An 18893-nucleotide genomic window follows, 5' to 3' on the forward strand; every position below is an offset into this window, starting at 1 on the left:
GACTGTAATATGGTAGACTGAGGTTAAGGATGCAGTCCATGGATATAAAAGAGAAAACACAATTGGGCAAAGCCATAACATTGGCTTTATCAGAAAATTCCTCTTTAATCAATTGATATAACTGACCACATACATGGTAATAATATAGTTGGAATAGTAAGCACATTCCTCTTTCATTCTTATTTTATATATTAACATATGTAGAACATTAAATTAAATACTTTGGTAATAAGTCAGTTGTAGAAATAGTTTGGCATTTTATTTTGAAACATGAGAACAAGTAAATTTGAAAATACCTGCTATACTTAGCTTAATACTTTTTAGATGTTTTATAATTTGATGATTTTCTTTTCTTAAATTTTTCATTGATGTTTGATGTTATATTAGAAAAACCAATTGTTTTATCAGTTTGTAGTGAGTACTAAGGAAACTAGAAGTGCATGCATATTTAAGCATAAAGATTCATGATAAAATGTTATAAACATATTCCAATTAATTATGTTGCTTTTTTTAGAGTGGCAAAAGTTGTAGCCCCCAAAAAGATCAAGCTGGCCCAGGCTGAAGGTGAACTTAAAATTGCCATGGATGGTCTTAGAAAGAAACAAGCAGCACTTAAAGAGGTTCAGGATAAATTAGCCAAACTTCAAGAAACACTTGAATTAAACAAACAAAAAAAGGCTGACCTAGAAAATCAGGTATGTAACAGCTATGGATAATTTTCAATTGTATAATCATTGCATAATGACCCAAATGTACGCCACATGTCTCTTTTCTCTCTACTTCCTCACCCGGATTGGTTTTCATAAAACCTAACTGTGGCCTACATTTGGAACTTGGGAAGGGAACATTGACTATTTAGGCCAGTATGGTGGTCTACATGTTCATTCTTGTGGTCAAATTATGAATTTGGGGAAAATTGTTCACCTTTTGAATATCTGTTAATTGTTGGTTTTGTAGGTGAAGATAATTTATTTTGATATCATCAGGGAAAAAATATTTGCCATGTTCTTATTATATTCTAGAAATAAAAAGAAAAATATTCCCATAGACACTGGCTAAATATGTCATCAAAATTAAATTATATCAAGAAATATTTATCATTTACATACAAGCCACAGGAGATTAGAAGAAATTATCAAAAAGTATTTTTTCCTAAAGAGATAAGTATCTACTTGGAAAACCTGATAAATATGAAAAGATAACAAAATATATAATAGTAAATGATGGTGAGGGATGATGAGTGCTATATGTTGCATCATCCCATGGAAATATTTGCAGGATAAATCCCACATGATTTTCTTATGGGAAAGATTCTACAAGTTTTATTTCTGAGCAACTACATACATTCTAATAATTATAATAGCTTTCAATCCCCCAACAATGTGTTATCTTTTAGTAGTTAACCAAATAATACAATTCTCTGAAATCAAGACATTTACTAAAATGGTAGAGTAAGAAAAGTAACAACATAGATGCCACAAAACTGGTATTTGTTCTCCCACAAATAGATTCAGCTTTGGCAGAAAGATTGTACACATATAAAGAATAGAGAAAGAGGCATGTACTTAGGGGACACATGTATCCAAGACTTATTTGAGGAAAATCAAATCATGTCTCTTATGCTTGAGCATTTTCTTGGTCTCAGAGGGTCGATGATCTTCCACTGGTGACTAGATATTGCTTGGCCATGGAGTCTACTTCTGGTTCCCTGATGTACTCAAAGACTGCCCTCTTCCTTCTTACATTTTTATCGATTTGACTCTGATGGAACTACATTACAGGGATAATGGAGTAGTCTGAAGTCATTAGAAAGAGATAGCTTGGTTAGGGAAACCTTTACAGAGGAAGGAAAAGTAAAGCTAGGTCATATATTTAAAAAAAAAAAAAAAAAGGATGGGTAGGTTTTGAATATGTGGAAAAGAAGAAAGGGGGGAAGCATTTCAGTTAGAGGAAATAGCATAAGAAAAAACACAGGATGAGAAAAGTTTAGTGGTATGTTTTGGGGATAGTAAATGGGTAAGTTTGACTAAACAAACAGGTTTATAAAGATGTCTGGAAAGATAGCCTCGGACTAGATTATGCAGGGTCTCATGTGCTAGGTTAGAGTTTTGATTGTTAATGTAAAAGCTATTATTTTTGATTCTTTACGTTTAATTTTTTCAGATTTCCTTATCTTTGGGAGATTGGGGTGGGAACTTGTTGATAGTAAAATCCATTAGTTGAGTAGAAGAACAGATACCATTCCATTAGGATATTACAGGATATTGGTGGAAGGTAGAGATAGGGATCTGGGAATGTTTGGGTAGAAAGGTCTTCAAAGAGTTTCCTTATGCTACTCCAATAGTCCTGAAGCTATAGCTTGCCCTAGCTATTGATTTATATTCTGCTGAAACTTAGCTGCCTATGACAACAATAACTCTTTCTCAATTCTGGGTTTATCATAGATGCCCCCTTAGAGCTCCTCATGTTTTCAGTCTATGAACAGTTGCACAAAGCTCCACACTCTGACTCTTTCAGGCTCACTCTTCCCGTTGGTGGAGGCAAAGAACAAGTGGACAAATACTCCCTTGGCTCAGGGCAAGTTCTCCTAGTCTGTAAGAGTGGTTCTTCTGGGATTTGAAGTGGAGAGGAGTAGAATATGTTGTCATCATACACACCATGTGCTAAGAATGTTAGGTAACTAAGCAAATTGAAATGATATCATGTAGTAGAAAAGCACACTGGAGTGGAAATAAGGATATCTTACTTCTGGCTCTAGTCCTGCCATTAATTAGTTCTATCACCCTGGGAAAATCTTCCAGCTCTGGGATTTCTATGATCATTATAATCAGTTCCTAATAATAAGCCTAGGGGAAACAAAGATATTAAAATTGTAGAATGAGAAATCTGTGCTCTTTTATGCATACTGGGTACATAACATTCCCTGACTGGCTATTTCCCAGTAGCTCAGCAGCAGCCCTAGATGTAGTAGGGGATACTGGTCTATTCAGAACAGGATGAAAACACTGTAATAAAGATTGCAGTAATTTCTTGAATGATAATATATGATATTACATCTGTCACATACATAGCTTGTTTTTTTTGGTAATACAAGTTTTCTATCTGAGATATTATCCCTTAATGAACTTGGTTTGGGAAACATTGGTTTGAGTTTTTAAAATGTTATCTTTTAAATTAGAGGTTCTTTATGATTCAGGCCAATTCCAATGATCTTGTGAAGAGAGCCATCTACACCCAGAAAGAGGACTGTGAAAACTGAGTGTGGATTACAGCATAGCATTAACACTCTTTTTGTTGTTTATTTGCATTTTACTTTCTTTCTTTTTTTTCCTTTTTGATTTGATTTTTCTTGTGCAGCAATAGAATTATATAAATCTGTATGCATATATTGGATTTTACATATATTTTTACCATGTTGATATTGAGTAATATTGAATTACTTGCCATCTAGGGGAGGGAGTGAGGGGAAGGGGGGGAATTGGAACACAAGGTTTTGCAAAGGTTTAATGTTGAAAAATTATCCATAAATATGTTTTGAAAATATTTGTTTATTGATTATTGTAATGTTCTTAGAAGCTTTTGAAAATTTGAAAACCTTTATATAAAATCAGTACCTGTGTATAACTTAATTGACATTTCATTTATTTTGAGTTATTGATTACTTCCTTCAACATTGATATTTTTATATGCTGTAATGTCATATATTTGTATATATGTTATGGACTTATCTGTGTTTACATTTACATGGTATCATAATTTTATACAAATATCTCTCAAGTCCCTCCTACTTCTAAAGGTTTTGCCATTCTATGATTTAAAAATATATTGCCAAATAGTTTTTCTCCTATTCAGAAAAGCCAAATTATTATGTGAATATTTTAGCATGAATAATTTAACATGTGAATACAAACTTTTGTCAATTTTAACTCAGTCTTTCTGGACACTAAGAAGAAATTACTTTATTTTTTAAGGTTGACTTGTGCAGCAAAAAACTAGAGCGAGCTGAGCAATTGATTGGAGGCCTTGGAGGGGAGAAAACTCGATGGAGTCTAAGTGCTTTGGACTTGGGACATTTGTATATTAATTTGACTGGCAATATGCTCATTTCATCAGGAGTTGTAGCTTACCTGGGAGCCTTTACATCAAGTTATCGACAGGTAACTGTGTAGTATAGATATTTGAAAATATAAGCAGTTTTCAAGGAAAATTGTCAATTTATAAAACTATTATTTATATCGATGTTTTATTTAATGATAAATATGTGCTAATAGCATTCCTTCGTACCCATAGTAATCCAACATATAATTGTGTACCAATAAACTTGTTACAATGTTTGAACTTTGAGGTTAAAATGAAATACAAGATGAAGAGAAACAAACATATATAGATGTTTCCTTTCCTTGTTACAAAATGCAGAACTCTTTCCCATAGTCCATTCTTTTTAGTAGTAAGTAAGGAGTTGTCAGGTCAAGACCAGGGATGTGCTGTTCACATGAAGTTTTGTTTGTTTTACATTTTACACAGTATTTAAAGAACGTTCCCCCCTCCCCACCATATAAGTGGGGAGCAAGAGGGTGGAAAGTGGGGAGTGGAAAGTTGTTACACAGATGTAAAAATGTAGCAAAATGTAGAGAGACCTAGAGGGAGGCTTCCAGAACATTGGGCAATTCCTCTGTAAAGGATATATATTACAGAACAAGATTCTCAGGATGAGAACAAATGAATGGCTTAAAATTGTCATCATAATTTTCTGTGTAAATCAATGCAGGGCAATCCTAGTAAATGACTGCATTCTTAAATCCAGAAGAGATGAAGTGATAATAGTAATAGAGGAGTTACTTTTTTTTCTGAAGAAGGAAACTGTAAAACCTAAGGAATTTTAAAAATCTATACTTAAAAATTATAGAATTGCTACTGAATAATGAAAGAATGGCAAAAATAATTCTAATCCCTCAAATTATTTTGAAGAGGATATAGACATACTTAGGATGGAATTTCTAAAAGCCCTTTTGAATTTGATGGTAGAAATCCAAATAACAGAGCAGAACAAACAAAATAATTTTAAATATTATCTTCTTTAACCATGATGAATAAGTTTATGCTCCTATATTTGACGGTATAAAAAATTTCAGAATCTGCTTATCATGATATATGTTATAGCCTTTGTCAATATTAAAAACCTGTGAAAAGACATTGAAAGATTGAATCAAAATCCAGCGGGTACATACAGAAATCTTGACCATATTATTCAATTGAAGACAATCAAAAAAAAAAAGCAAACTGCATAATGAAATCCAGAAAACAAATGTATATCTGAAATTCTTGATAACTCTTAATCAACAATTGAAAGTAAAAGTCTAAAGATTAAGGCAACATAAGGAATAAAAGAAACTCAACAATCAAAGTAAACAATTCAATATCAATAAAAACACTACAAAAAAAAAACCTTGAGAAATAAAAGAGCTAGAAAAGAAGTCTTCAAAAGGGAAGAATGTAGAATATTTCAGGTGATTTAAATTGTTGAAAGAAATTCAGCATAACAAAAAATGTAAGTTGGAGCAAAAAAAAATGAGATTTATATATCATCAGTGAAATGACAGTACCTCAAGGAAGAGGCATGAACCTCTGCTTTCTCTGGAAAAAAACAACAACACAGAAGCAGTGGATCTGATAAATATTATCTCAAACACTTCACAGTGGTGTGTGAATTATTAGTGAAGCATGTAAACAAGATTCCTCTTAGATGCAAACCTTATCTCAAATTTCTTAACAAAAGACATCACATTTATGAGGTGTGTTTTTAAGAAAGAATTTTTTTTTTAAGATGAGAACTGTAGTGAATCCTTTAAAGACTGATTATATAAAGTGCATATTTATGCACTTATGTAAAGTAATACTTATGTTGCTCAAATATATATAAATACTTCCCCCCCCCCCCCCCCCAGGCTGGGGTTAAGTGACTTGCCCAGGGAAGTGGTAAGTGTCTGAGATTAGATTTGAACTCAGGTCCTCCTGAATTCAGGGCTGCCACTGCGCCACCTAGCTGCCCCCATATATATATATATATATATATATATATATATATATATATATATATATATATATATATATATATATATATATATATATATATATATATATATATATATATATATATATATATGTACTTAAAAAAAAAAACATTGGCTGAAAAGCAAAAATGGTGTGTCAAAATTTCTCCAGAAATTTGAAGAGCAATTTAACTTGCTATAGTTATTACTGAATAAAGTCATGGTCTTATGTTAACCAAAGAGTAAAGGGATGTAACACTTACACCTTCTTTATTGATTATGCCAAAGCTTTTGACTCAATTCTGCATTCTAGGCTTTATCACATACTGCAAATAATAAAATGAATCTAAACATAAAAGAATGCTAGAATATTTTTATGTCTGCTGGAAAACTGTTTGCTATTTAAAACACACTTTGAACTCAATGAGGTCAGGACAGTTAATAAAAAAACAATACATTTTCTAGAAAAACAATTTGTCTACCATGATTCTGCTATCCTTCAACCCATTGTCATCACTCATAAAAAGAATAGAATATAGCTTTTGGTACAATAGAAAGTTATATCATGATATGAATCATATTATAATATCAAGCTATATGCCTCCACAGAAAAACTCATTAATACCTCTTCGATTTTGTGTGAATTTCCATAAGACTATTCATGTATGCTTAGAAACTGAAAACTTAAAGCTTGGATCCAGAGATCAAACTGAACTATTGGATGAATACTTATGAATAATCAAGTAAAGAAAAAAAATCAAACTTTTTTCTGTCAAGGAGAAAATCATCTAGCATAACATTTTATGTTTAAAAAAAACCAAAGTCAAAACTTAATGGGAAGAATTCATTTTGATCATTAATACTTATATAATTCCACTATCAATATATATTTTGGCATCAATTTATACAATGGTATCTAAACAAAAAGCCATACAGTGTTAATTAAACATAAAGATTATCACCCAAAGTCAATTAAAGAAAAAGCTTCCTCATCAAAAGGAAGAGGACTTGAAAAAGAAGATTAATAAATATCCTCAATGCACATGATCAGCAGGCAAAAAGTAGAAATACTTTTGAAAAAAATACTTCATTTAACATAGTAATAGTGAAGAATAAACTCAGAATTACTCCATTAAACTTGTTGAATATAACTAAAAATTTTTTCTGAATAGAGCCCAGGAAGCATTTAAGATCCAATACTTCATGGGAAGAAATTTCCTTATTTATAATGCAGTGTATGTCACTTAAAGATTTTATCTATAGTTATAATCCAAAAGAGGGAGAAAAATAAATTAGTATATTTTTACACATACTTATAAAGTACACATTGCATACTCATCAATTCAAACACTGTCAACCAAATAATTTAAAATTATGCAGAATGTTAAGTTTTTTTAAATAGAAAAATAATGAGAGAAATTAAAACTATGGAATTAGAATAAAATACATATCACACCATCTTCCTGTTTTGGTTATGTAATTAATTCCAAGATACTTTCAGTGAGTCTACAAATAAGATTACTTTATGTTATTACTTATATGCAAAAAAGCATTAGTTATCTACCTTTTCAAGATTCTATAGAATATTAAATATGAAAGAATAATAACAGGATAGTGATTTAAGATTAAAGCAATTCACTTAACTTGTGTTTTTTTCCTCAGTTGTAAAACGGGTTTTAGGGTTATTTTGAGAATCAAATAAAATAATGATTATAAAGCATGCAGCACAGTGCCTGACACACTCTAAGCACCATATAAATAATGGCTGTTATTATAATGGAGGGAGGTCTGGCTTCTTAGCTAGTACAACCTGGGTTCAAATTCCAAAGGTTCAGATTGCACATCACCTGCCTGTCTGCTTTGGTAGAAGGAGTTTCCTCATTAAGAGTTATTTTTGCATTTGAAATCACAATTCAGGCTTAAATAAATTAGTGAATGAATGAATAGGTAAATGTGTAAACAGTAGTAGTAGCTCATCCTGTACCAAGAGAAAGAATGTCTACATTGATGATGTCAGATCCACTGAAGTATTGAAGATATAAAATAACAGTATTACTTTATTTTTATCTTCCTCAGCTTCCAAAGTAATTTAAAATAAATTATCTTTATAAATTGTAAAACCATCTGCTGATTTTCCCTTTATAATCCTAGAAAACATGTTTTTATATTAAAAAGTTCTGCCTACCAAATCACAAATGTCACAATCTGGTAGTCCTTAGGATACTATATGTAGGTGTCGACTTTAAAAGCCTAGTAATTTTAGCTGAAAAATAACTATTCCTGATATTTTAATGTAGAAAAAAATCCCTATAACAAGTGCTCTGTGCTCATCCTTTTGATTTGTACACAACTTAAATTACTGAGCTTAATTCTGTAGTAAAGTAAGTCTTCTGCATATTAGGCACTTTGGGTTAAGCACAAACACTTTTAAATCATGAGAAAAATATTTCCTATAATTTACTCTTCAAAGTCTTGATTATTCAGTGTGGCATAGTAACTTTCAAAGATTATGCTGGCGAACACATATCCTAACAAGTTTCACTATACTGGAAAAGAATGAACCTGAAAACAGTTGAGTTTTGTTTCTGAGAACCAGCTTAGCTAAATATAGAGAAGCTCATCTCTAGTAAACTGGCCACTTGGTGATGAATTCTTGGGCTAATTCTAAATAGGAGATTTTTGCAAAGTGATCAACAGTAGAATATTCAACTGGAGAAACTGAATTGGATCACTTCTTGGTATTTTCACTATAATTGAAACTATAAGATAGAAGTATATTGCATCTAAATAGAAGGATGGCTCTCAAGTTCCCTTTTAAGGACAAATAAAGGAGATGATGGAGTTGGTTTTCATGATGTGGCCAAAGGAAACAAGACCATTTAATGGGATAGTTTTTTCATATTGTTTTGCAATGTTCATGATAAATATTTTTAAAAGTCTGCCTTGAAGATAGTTTCTGGTTATTCATCAATTATCTCTTACTTAGGATAAAGAGGTAGAGAAATTGTTTTTAAAGAGAAAGAAATAAATAAAGAAAAGATAAAACCATCTAATTTCAGCATTCACTGACTTCAGTGTAATAATATTGGAAAACATGGATCAAGAATAAGGAATGAGTCAAAAGACTTTGTCACTTAACTACAATTCACTTTCAAGTCAAGACATCATGTCATAATGTCACTGATTCTCTTCAAAAATGGATGAGCAACAACAATACAAAGTTCTTACACCTCCACATCAAAAATTCTTTCATTAAAGAAAAAATAAGGGAAATTTGACATTATGTTCAATAATAATATCAAATAACATCACAGAAAAAAGGGAAAATTGATTCTATCTTAACATATAGAAAATAACTTATTACTGATATATGGGAGTTGTTCCTGAACCCAATGTCTCTGTGAAAATAGACTATCAACTTATTAGAACACAGGTCAAAATTAATACAAATCTAAAAGAAAGAATAAGAATAAAAAACATATGATAATCAGTTAAAACAACTCCAACCTGATCTATTTGAACAATTTTATTGATAAAAATCTGATAACAATTTCATGCAGAAGTTCAGCCAATGTAAATTGATTGTCATGGTAAGAGCAAAAGAACCTAAAAAGTGTTTTAGTCAGGAGATATTTGACTTGCCAGTGAGTAAAATATGGTAACCAAGCACAAAACTGGTTTAGGATATAAACTCATTGATAGAATCTTACAGATGAGTATTGAAGACTATAAGTTGTATCACATCTTAACACAGAAGAAAAGCATGTGGTAAAACCTAAATTTAACGAAAGTTTATTGAGAGACCACATTAAGCAAAGTCATCCTAATGGTATTTAAGGGTGAAATTAAAAGGACTAAAAGCATTAAAGTTGGAAGAGATGGACACGATTTTTAATAAAACCCTTTTTTACCACAAAGGATGGTAGAATCATCACCCTTAGATCCTAATATCATATGAAGTAGGAAAAGCAATAAAGAAATTTAGAAAAACAGCTGGATTGGGGCCAAGTTTTAAAAATATAAACAGTAGATCCATGCTGGAGACCAATTATGAGGACCACTGAAGGATCAGTTTACAAGGTATGTGAGAGAAGAGGAGATACAAAAGGCTTGGAAAATATTTCAGATCTTAATAGTTTTTTTTAAAAAGGTAACCAAGAGCACATCAGCATTTACTGATGTATATTCATGCTTTTCTTTATGTATAAAAATATTATTTTAATCTAAATGTGTAAGGAGGACATCTTTGATGAATGTATTAATAGGAAGTGGACAGGCTTTCCAAACATGTACTCGTTCACCTTTACTCTCATATAGCTGACTGAAAGATATAGAGTCTCTAAAGAAATAAAATCTGATATGGCTTTGAGGGCAATGGAAAGGCACATGGTGGTTCTGAGCAAGCTGTAACACAAGTAAGGGATTATAAAAAGAACCACAATAAAGAATAGAATCAAAGGGCATGTATGTTTGGGGAAAAGCTCATATGACAAAAACTATTAGAGAGCTCCTGTGCTCCACTGGCATTGTCATCATGTCAAGAGAAAAGAAAGGCCCTCAGCATGTTGATTAAACCCCTGTGGTGGACTGGGACATTAACATGAGTCATGCAGGATGAACAGCCATAGTTGGGTTATGATTTACATTGTTGAAGAGGACATTCACATCAATAAGACTCCAGATCCATTCATTCCACTATATTGTCCTAGTGATCATGTATTCATTCTTTGAATATGTCTATGTAACTGCAAAAATATCTACTTTACATCCAAAATGCAACTTATTAATTGGTCTGGCTTTCCTAATTGGTTGCAATAAAAGTTCTATGCATGCCGTGCATTCTTTAGCTCTCTAAAATCATTGACAAGTACCCCCCAGTCTTGATAGAGTCCTGACAGCTCCTTTGTAGTACTTAAAGTCTAAAAAATAATAGGGTATGTCTCTGCCAATTGCTTGACTAAATAAATGGATTTTCACATTAAAAAAAAAACACACACACCACAAAACAAATGCCAAATTCCTTGCTGTTCATTCCCCGTTTTCTCTTTTTTTTTTTTTTTTTTTTTTGACTTTCCATACACATCAATCATTTGTCAAGCCTCAGTTCCCATTCTGGTTCATTTCTTTTGTACTATTAGTGAGGTAGGCTGTCAAAATGAAGAGACAACACTGGAGTCAGAAAGCCCTGAGAAATCTGATTCCTACTGGACCTCCAACCTGCAAAAGTCATCTAACTTCTCAGTGCCCCAGGTGCTTTGTAAGATGCAAGGGCCAATCTGCCTACTCTGCATTGGTAGAGAAAGTTTTCTCATTAGGAATTTCTTGTAGCAGCAAAGAAGTTATTAGGGGAAATTTTATCTCTAGATGCTTATTTGCATAAAATAGAGAAAGAGAAGATCAGTTAATTGGGCTTGCAACTAACTATAATAGCTAGGGGAAAAAAAGAACAAATTAAAGCCCCCCAATTTAATACCAAATTTTAAATTCTGAAAATAAAAGGGGACATTAATAAAATTTAAAGTAAGAAAACTATTGATTAAAAAATAAAACTTAGTTGATTTTATGAAAAAAAATCAACAAAATAGATAAACCTTTAGTTAATTTGATTAGAAAAAGAAAAGAAGAAAATCAAATTGTTAGTTTCAAAAATGAAAAGGGAGAACTTTCCACCAATGAAGAGAAAATTAGAACAATAATTAGGAGCTATTTTGTCCAACTATATGTCAATAAATTTGATCATCTTAAATGAAATAGAAGAACATCTAAAAAATGTAGATTGCCCAGATTAACAGAAAAGGAAATAAATTACTTAAATAGTCTCATTTTAGAAAAAGAAATAGAATAAACTATTAATCAACTACCCAAGAAAAAAATCTCCAGGGCCAGATGGATTTATATGTGAATTCTTCCAAACATTTAAAAAACAATTAATTCCAATACTATGCAAAAAATTTGAAAAAATTAGGAGTCTTACCAAATTCCTTTTATGACACAGGTATGGTGCTAAACCAGTAGAGTAAAAACTGAGAAAGAAAATTATAAACCAATTTCCCTAATGAATAATGATGCAAAAATCTTAAATAAGATATTAACATAGAGATTACAGAAAATCATCTCCAGGATAATAATACATGACCAAGAGGAATTTATACCAGGAATGCATTATTAGCACTATTATTATATTATACTATGCACAATTATTAGCATAATCGACTATATCAATAACCAAACTAACAAAAAACCATATGATTATATCAATAGATGCAGAAAAAGTATTTAGTAAAATCCAACATCCATTCCTATTAAGAACACTAAAAACATGGAGTTTTTCTTTTTTTTTTTTCTTTTGAGATTTCTTTCTTTTTTTTTTTTTTATAATATTATCCCTTGTATTCATTTTTCCAAATTATCTCCCCCCTCCCTCTACTCCCTCCCCCCGATGACAGGCAATCCCATACATTTTACATGTGTTACAATATAGTCTAGATACAATACATGTGTGTGAATACCATTTTCTTGTTGCACAATAAGCATTAGATTCCGAAGGTACATGTAACCTGGGCAGACAGACATTAGTGCTAACAATTTACATTCACTTCCCAGTTTTCCTTCTCTGGGTGTAGTTGTTTCTGTCCATCATTGATCAACTGGAAGTGAGTTGGATCTTCTTTATGTTGAAGATTTCCACTTAAATGGAGTTTTTCTTAAGATGATCAGTAGCATCTATTTAAAACCATCAGCAAGCATCATATGTAATGGGGACAAACTAGAATCATTGCCAATAAGATTAGGGGATTGCCTAAAACAAGATTTCCCACTATCACCATTATTATTCATTATTTTATTAGAAATGTTAGCTTTGGCAATAAGAGAAGAAAAAAGAAAGGAATTAGAGTAGGTAATGAGGAAATCAAATTATTACTCTTTGCAGATGATATGATAGTATACTTAGAGAATCAATTAAAAACTACTAGAAACAATACACAACTTTAGAAAAGTTTCAGGATACAAAATAAATCCACATAAATCATCAGCATTTTTATATATTATCAATAAAGTCTAACAGCAAGAAATACAAAGAGAAAATCCATTTAAAATAACTGTTAATAATATAAAATATTTGGGAGTCTATCTGCCAAGGCAAATTCAGGAATTATATAAACACAACTACAAAATACTTTGCACCCAAATAAAGTCAGATCTAATCAATTGGAAAAATATCAAGTACTCATGGGTAGGCCAAGTGAATATAATAAAAATGACAATACTACCTAAATTAATCTATTCATTACATGCCATATCAATCAAATTTCCCAAGAAATCATTTTACAGATCTAGAAGAAATAATAAAATTCATTTGGAAGAACAAAAGGTCAGTAATTTCAAAGGAATAAAAATGCAAATGAAGGTGGCCTAGTTGTGCCAAACCTAAAACTGCATTATAAAACAGTAGTCAACAAAGCCATTTTTGGTACTTGCTAAGAAATAAAATAGTCAATCAGTGGAATAGGTCACAGGACAAAGTAGACAATGACTATAGTAACTTAATGATTATAAGAACTCAGTATTTGACAAAAACTGCTGGGAAAATTGGAAACTTATATGACAGAAACTAGGCATTGACCCATACCTAACACCATATAAGGTCAAAATAGGTTCATGATCTAAACATAAAGAGTGATATTATAAGCAAATTAGAAGAACAAAGGGTAGTTTACCTCTCAGATCTGTGGAAAAGGAAGGAATTTGTGGCCAAAAAAGAACTGGAGTTCATTATAGAACACAAAAATCGATAACTTTGATTATTAAATTTAAAAGTTTTTGTACAACAAAACTAATGCAGACAAGATTAGAAGGGAAGCAATAAACTGGGAAAACATTTTTACATCCAAAGGTTCTGATAAAGGCCTCATTTTTAAAATATAGAGAGAACTGACTCAGATTTATAAGAATTTAAGCCATTCTCCAGTTGATAAATGGTCAAAGGATTTGAACAGACAATTTTCAAATGAATAAATTGAAACCATTTCTAGTCATATTATAAGGTGCTCTAAATCACTATTGATCAGAGAAATGCAAATTAAGACAACTCTGAGATACCACTACACACCTCTCAGATTGGCTAAGATGACAAGAAAAGATAATGACAAATGTTAGAGAGGACACTAATACATTGTTGGTGGAGTTGTGAACTACTCCAACCATTCTGGAGAGCAATTTGGAACTATGCCCAAAGGGCTATTAAAATGTGCATCCCCTATGATCCAGCAGTATTTCTACTGGGCTTATATCCCAAAGAGATCTTAAAGGAGAGAAAGAAACCCACATGTACAAAAATGTTTGTGGCAGCCCTTTTTGTAGTAGCAAGAAACTGGAAATTGAGTGGATATCCATCAGTTGGAGAATGGCTGAATAAATTATGGTATATAAATGTTATGTAATATTATTGTTTTATAAGAAACGATAAAAAGAAACTGATTTCAGAGAGACCTGGAGAGACTTACATGAAGTGAAGGGAGCAGAACCAGAAGATCATTGTACATGGCAATAGCAAGATTATACAATGATCAGTTCTGATGGAAATGGTTCTTTCCAACAATGAGATGATTTGAGGCCAATTCCAATGATCTTGTGATGAAGAGAGCTATCTATACCCAGAGAGAGAACTGTGGGAATTGAGTATGGATCACAACAAAGCATTTTCACTCCTTTTGTTATTGTTTGCTTGCATTTTGTTTTCTTTTTCATTTTTTCCCTTTTTGATCTGATTTTTCTTGTGCAGCAAGGAAATTGTATAAATATGTATGCATATATTAGATTTAACATGTATTTTACCATGTTTAACATGTATTGGATTACTTGCTATCAAGGAGAGGCAATGGGGAAAGGAGGGTAGGAATTGGAATACAAGATTTTGCAAAGGTCAGTGTTGAAAATTTATCCATGCAGACATTTTGAAAATAAGAAGTTTTAATTTTTAAAAAAAATTGTTGTTAAAAAAAATAAAATAATGTTGATAATTTGTTTTAAAAAGTAATTTCTTGCAGCAATGAAATTGCCAGAATGGACCATGAGAAAAAAATCATCTCCCTCTTTTATTCATCATCAGAATCTTTGAATCAGGAATTTCATTTTTGAGATATTTTTTATTTCTTTTAAGCTGAAATGATTAATTAGCAGGTTCACTTTACCTGATCTCTCAGCCAAGATAGTGATCATGTATTTTTACTTCTCCATTTTTTGAGACTACAAAGCATAAATTAATAGATAAGTGTGGTTCTCAACTAATCTTCAGCAACTGATGTAAACTCTTAAGCATCATCCCACATAAAGTTGTACACACTGCACTAGGAATGCCCTATGTTGGTTGCACTGAGATTTCTGGTCAGATCTCAGTATTTCTAGCATGTTAATTAATTTGTGACTAAAAACTCAAGTTGTGAATCTTCTTGGAGGGTGGTAAAATATAATTTGAGACTTTTTGATAACTATCAAATTGAGCATGTGTTGAAATAGTTTACTTTTACAGACTCTGTCTTGGTCATAATGGATCCTAACAAGGGATTCATATCCAAAGAAATACTTTCTCTAAAATACTTGAATAGCTATAGAAACTTTTGGATTCCTAATGGGTAACTATGTAATATCAGTCATTATTGTATTTCTGATATTATTTTCTTCCAGATTAAAAAATGCATATAAGTTTCAAAAATTTGCTATTGCTTACACTCTCCAAATATGTAGTATGTGTTGATAGTGGTTTTATCTGGACCTATAATAATAATAGTAGTAGTAGTAGTATCTGGATCTATAAATAATGCAGAAATTGTTCCCTTCTAGCTCTAGGAGTCTCTGGTTATAAAATAATAGGGCTTGACCAGTACTTGTTCTTTATTGATGCCATATATAAGATCAATATAGCACTTCATCACCCAATTCCAACTTCTGACATGTTAGAAGCAAGGTTCTTCTAGAGGATAGAATGTGAGTCTCTTAGATTCCCTTCCTTAAGTGTCTTGGAAGTCCTTTAGTCATTTGTTCTTGCTACCAGTCATGCAACCACAATGCAACATACAACTAAAACAATCCATCAATTAATAAGCATTTATTTTGTGCCTTATTATATTCCAGGCATTGTGCCAAACTAATAATATACAAACACATAAAAATTAGTGCCTGCCCTCATGAAGCTTATATTCCAATGAAGCATTCTTTCTAACAGATACAAATATACAAAACGTGAATAACAATGTAAGCCACTAATAGCTGAAGAGACCAGGACTCATCACATTTCAGTATTATTATGTACATGTAGCTCACAGTCTTTTCCATCTTTGACCTTACATACTGTTCAGAAATCAGAGATTCAGAAAGGTTCTAGCTACACAGCTAGCAAGAGACAGGATTTAAACTATTTTTCTTTCCTGATCATAAGTCCAGAATTCAGAAATTATGATGATGTGATGGTTGAAATCATTTAAAAAAAAACATTACTTGAAGGAAAGATTTTTTTAAACTTTATTCAATAATATTATACATACTATGCTGACTCTTTTAGCAAGAAGGGGAATGGAATGAGCTCATTGAGAAAGAAGGATGTGAAATTTAATACTTTCAAGGGTATTTCTGACCCCAAAGGGCAAAAGCAGGATTTGTAGTAGAGGTGGAAAGTGCAAAAAGATAAAGTCAGATTTTCCTTATAGCAGATATTCTTTCTTCTTTTTGTATCCTTAACTGTCTGGTGAAGCCAATTATATTTAAATACAGTTATTAGGATATTATTTTTCAAAAAAAAGTTAATAATAACTAATATATACTAATATAATATATAATAACATATATAATAATAATTTATATATACTAATAATTACTAGTATTTATAAAGTAAATTAAAATTTTACAAAGTACTTTACAAAAATCACATTTGATCTCCACAACCAGCATAGTAGTTAGGTGCTATAATTATTCTTATTTTATAGATGAAGAAATAGAGATGAAAAGAAGTTAATAGACTTGCCCAGAGACACAGAGCTATTAAATCTCTTGAGTCAGATTTGAATTTAGGTCTTTTATATCTTTTATATTCACCTACCAAACCACCCAGCTATATAGGTATTCATAAACCACTTGCTCTAAAGGAGAAGCTTCTCAAAAATAAGAGCTGTCTAAAAAAATAGAATAGGATACCTAAGTGACCCAATGGATAGAGCATCATGCCTGGAGTAAGAAAGACTTCCTGACTTCAAATCCACCCTCAGATACTTCCTTCCTGCATGAAACTAAACAAGTCACTTAACCCAGTTTGCCTCAGTTTCCTCATCTATAAAATGAGTCAAAGAAAGAAATGGCAAACCCCTTTGGTATCTTTGCTAAGAAAATACAAAATGAGGTCACAAAGTGTCAGACATGACTAAAATGACTAAACAAAACCAATAAAATGAAATAGGATGCTTCAGGAGGCATTAAGCTTCCTCTTCAAAGATCTTAAAGCTGAGGAAAAACTATATTAAACAGAAAAGCCAGATATGTTTCACTAATTTGTGGCTAATAAAAAAACCCTTTTTTTGCAATTGTTTACCCTTTCAGTGACAAAGTTGAAAAAAGAATTAGTGCTTATATTACAACATTATATTTCTTAAGTTTTGAAAAACTTTATATATGAGGAAATATATTTATAATTCAAATTATATTTACACAGCGATAAGGGTTTTAGAATAATGTAGATAATTATTTTTATTTAGTATACACAAAGTTCTACTAACTTTCATATTAAATAGCTTTGGCTTCACATAAGTCCTTCAATCCTAAAAAGGAATAGAACATATTTCTGTCTTATGCCTTCTTTATAATGAAAACTAAAACTTTATATTTGAAAATATCAGAAAATTCTAATTTTGAGATGTTTAATCCAAAAAACATCTGTTGTCAAATAAAAACTATAAATTTTCTAATATCCAATTTTTTTGCCTTTTATTTTGTTCTTAAAAGAACCAAACTGATGAATGGACATTGTCATGCAGAGAAAGAGGCATCCCTTGCTCAGATGATTATTCTCTTACAAGCTCATTAGGAGAACCTGTGAAAATCCGCGCTTGGAACATTGCTGGTTTGCCCTCAGATTCTTTTTCCATCGATAATGGAATCATCATTATGTAAGGAAAATGTTTTCTTCTCAAGTTGACTAATACAGCTGCTGAGTATTTGATTTGTACCTCCAATAACATCTTGTTATCATACCTTAGTATAGTGTGCTTTTACACAATTTTTCTAGGTCCAAGTCAGCAGAGCATTAATTCTGGCAAGCCCCATTAGTTTGAAAGCCCCATTTTTGCCATCTGAGAATCAGAATGCTTTATCTGATCAGAGCAGCTAGATGGCACAGTAGAGAGAATTCCAGGTCTGGAGTTAGAGAGACTCATCTTTATGAGTTCAAAGCCAGTCTCAAATACTAACTAGTTGTGTGACCCTGGGCAAGTCACTTAACCCTGTTTGTCTCAGTTCCTCATCTATAAAATGAGAAAATGGCAAAATGGCATCTCTACCAAGAAAACCCCAAGTAGATCACAAAGAGTTGGGTACAACTGAACAACAATTGAACAACAAAGCTTATTAGCGAGGCTTATCACTAGCACATTAATTGCCATGTGGGCTATTGTTAATATTTCTGAAAAACTCATGAAAATTTAGCTATAGATTGTACATTAAATTTGGCTGTGTTGACATGTTTGAGGAAAATTCCCAGGGATAGGGAAGGGCCAAAAGGAATACCCCCTCCAACATGTGCTGTCCTAGCAAATCTATTCCATCAGTCTTTATTTAGACACCTATTTGTAGTATAAAATA

General features: G+C 31.6%; 1 protein-coding gene across 1 annotated transcript in view; it reads left to right on the forward strand.

Moving 5' to 3' along the window:
- DNAH7 (dynein axonemal heavy chain 7) overlaps window positions 1–18893 on the forward strand; it is a 278808-nt gene that overhangs the window by 185209 nt on the left and 74706 nt on the right. Inside the window, exons 44-46 of the mRNA XM_074302814.1 lie at window positions 515–695; window positions 3972–4157; window positions 18039–18202. Coding sequence (XP_074158915.1) covers window positions 515–695; window positions 3972–4157; window positions 18039–18202 — 531 coding nt within the window. The remainder of the gene's footprint in view (window positions 1–514; window positions 696–3971; window positions 4158–18038; window positions 18203–18893) is intronic.

Source organism: Sminthopsis crassicaudata, chromosome 3 (assembly GCF_048593235.1).
Source record: "Sminthopsis crassicaudata isolate SCR6 chromosome 3, ASM4859323v1, whole genome shotgun sequence".
In the NCBI taxonomy this organism is placed as follows: domain Eukaryota; kingdom Metazoa; phylum Chordata; class Mammalia; order Dasyuromorphia; family Dasyuridae; genus Sminthopsis; species Sminthopsis crassicaudata.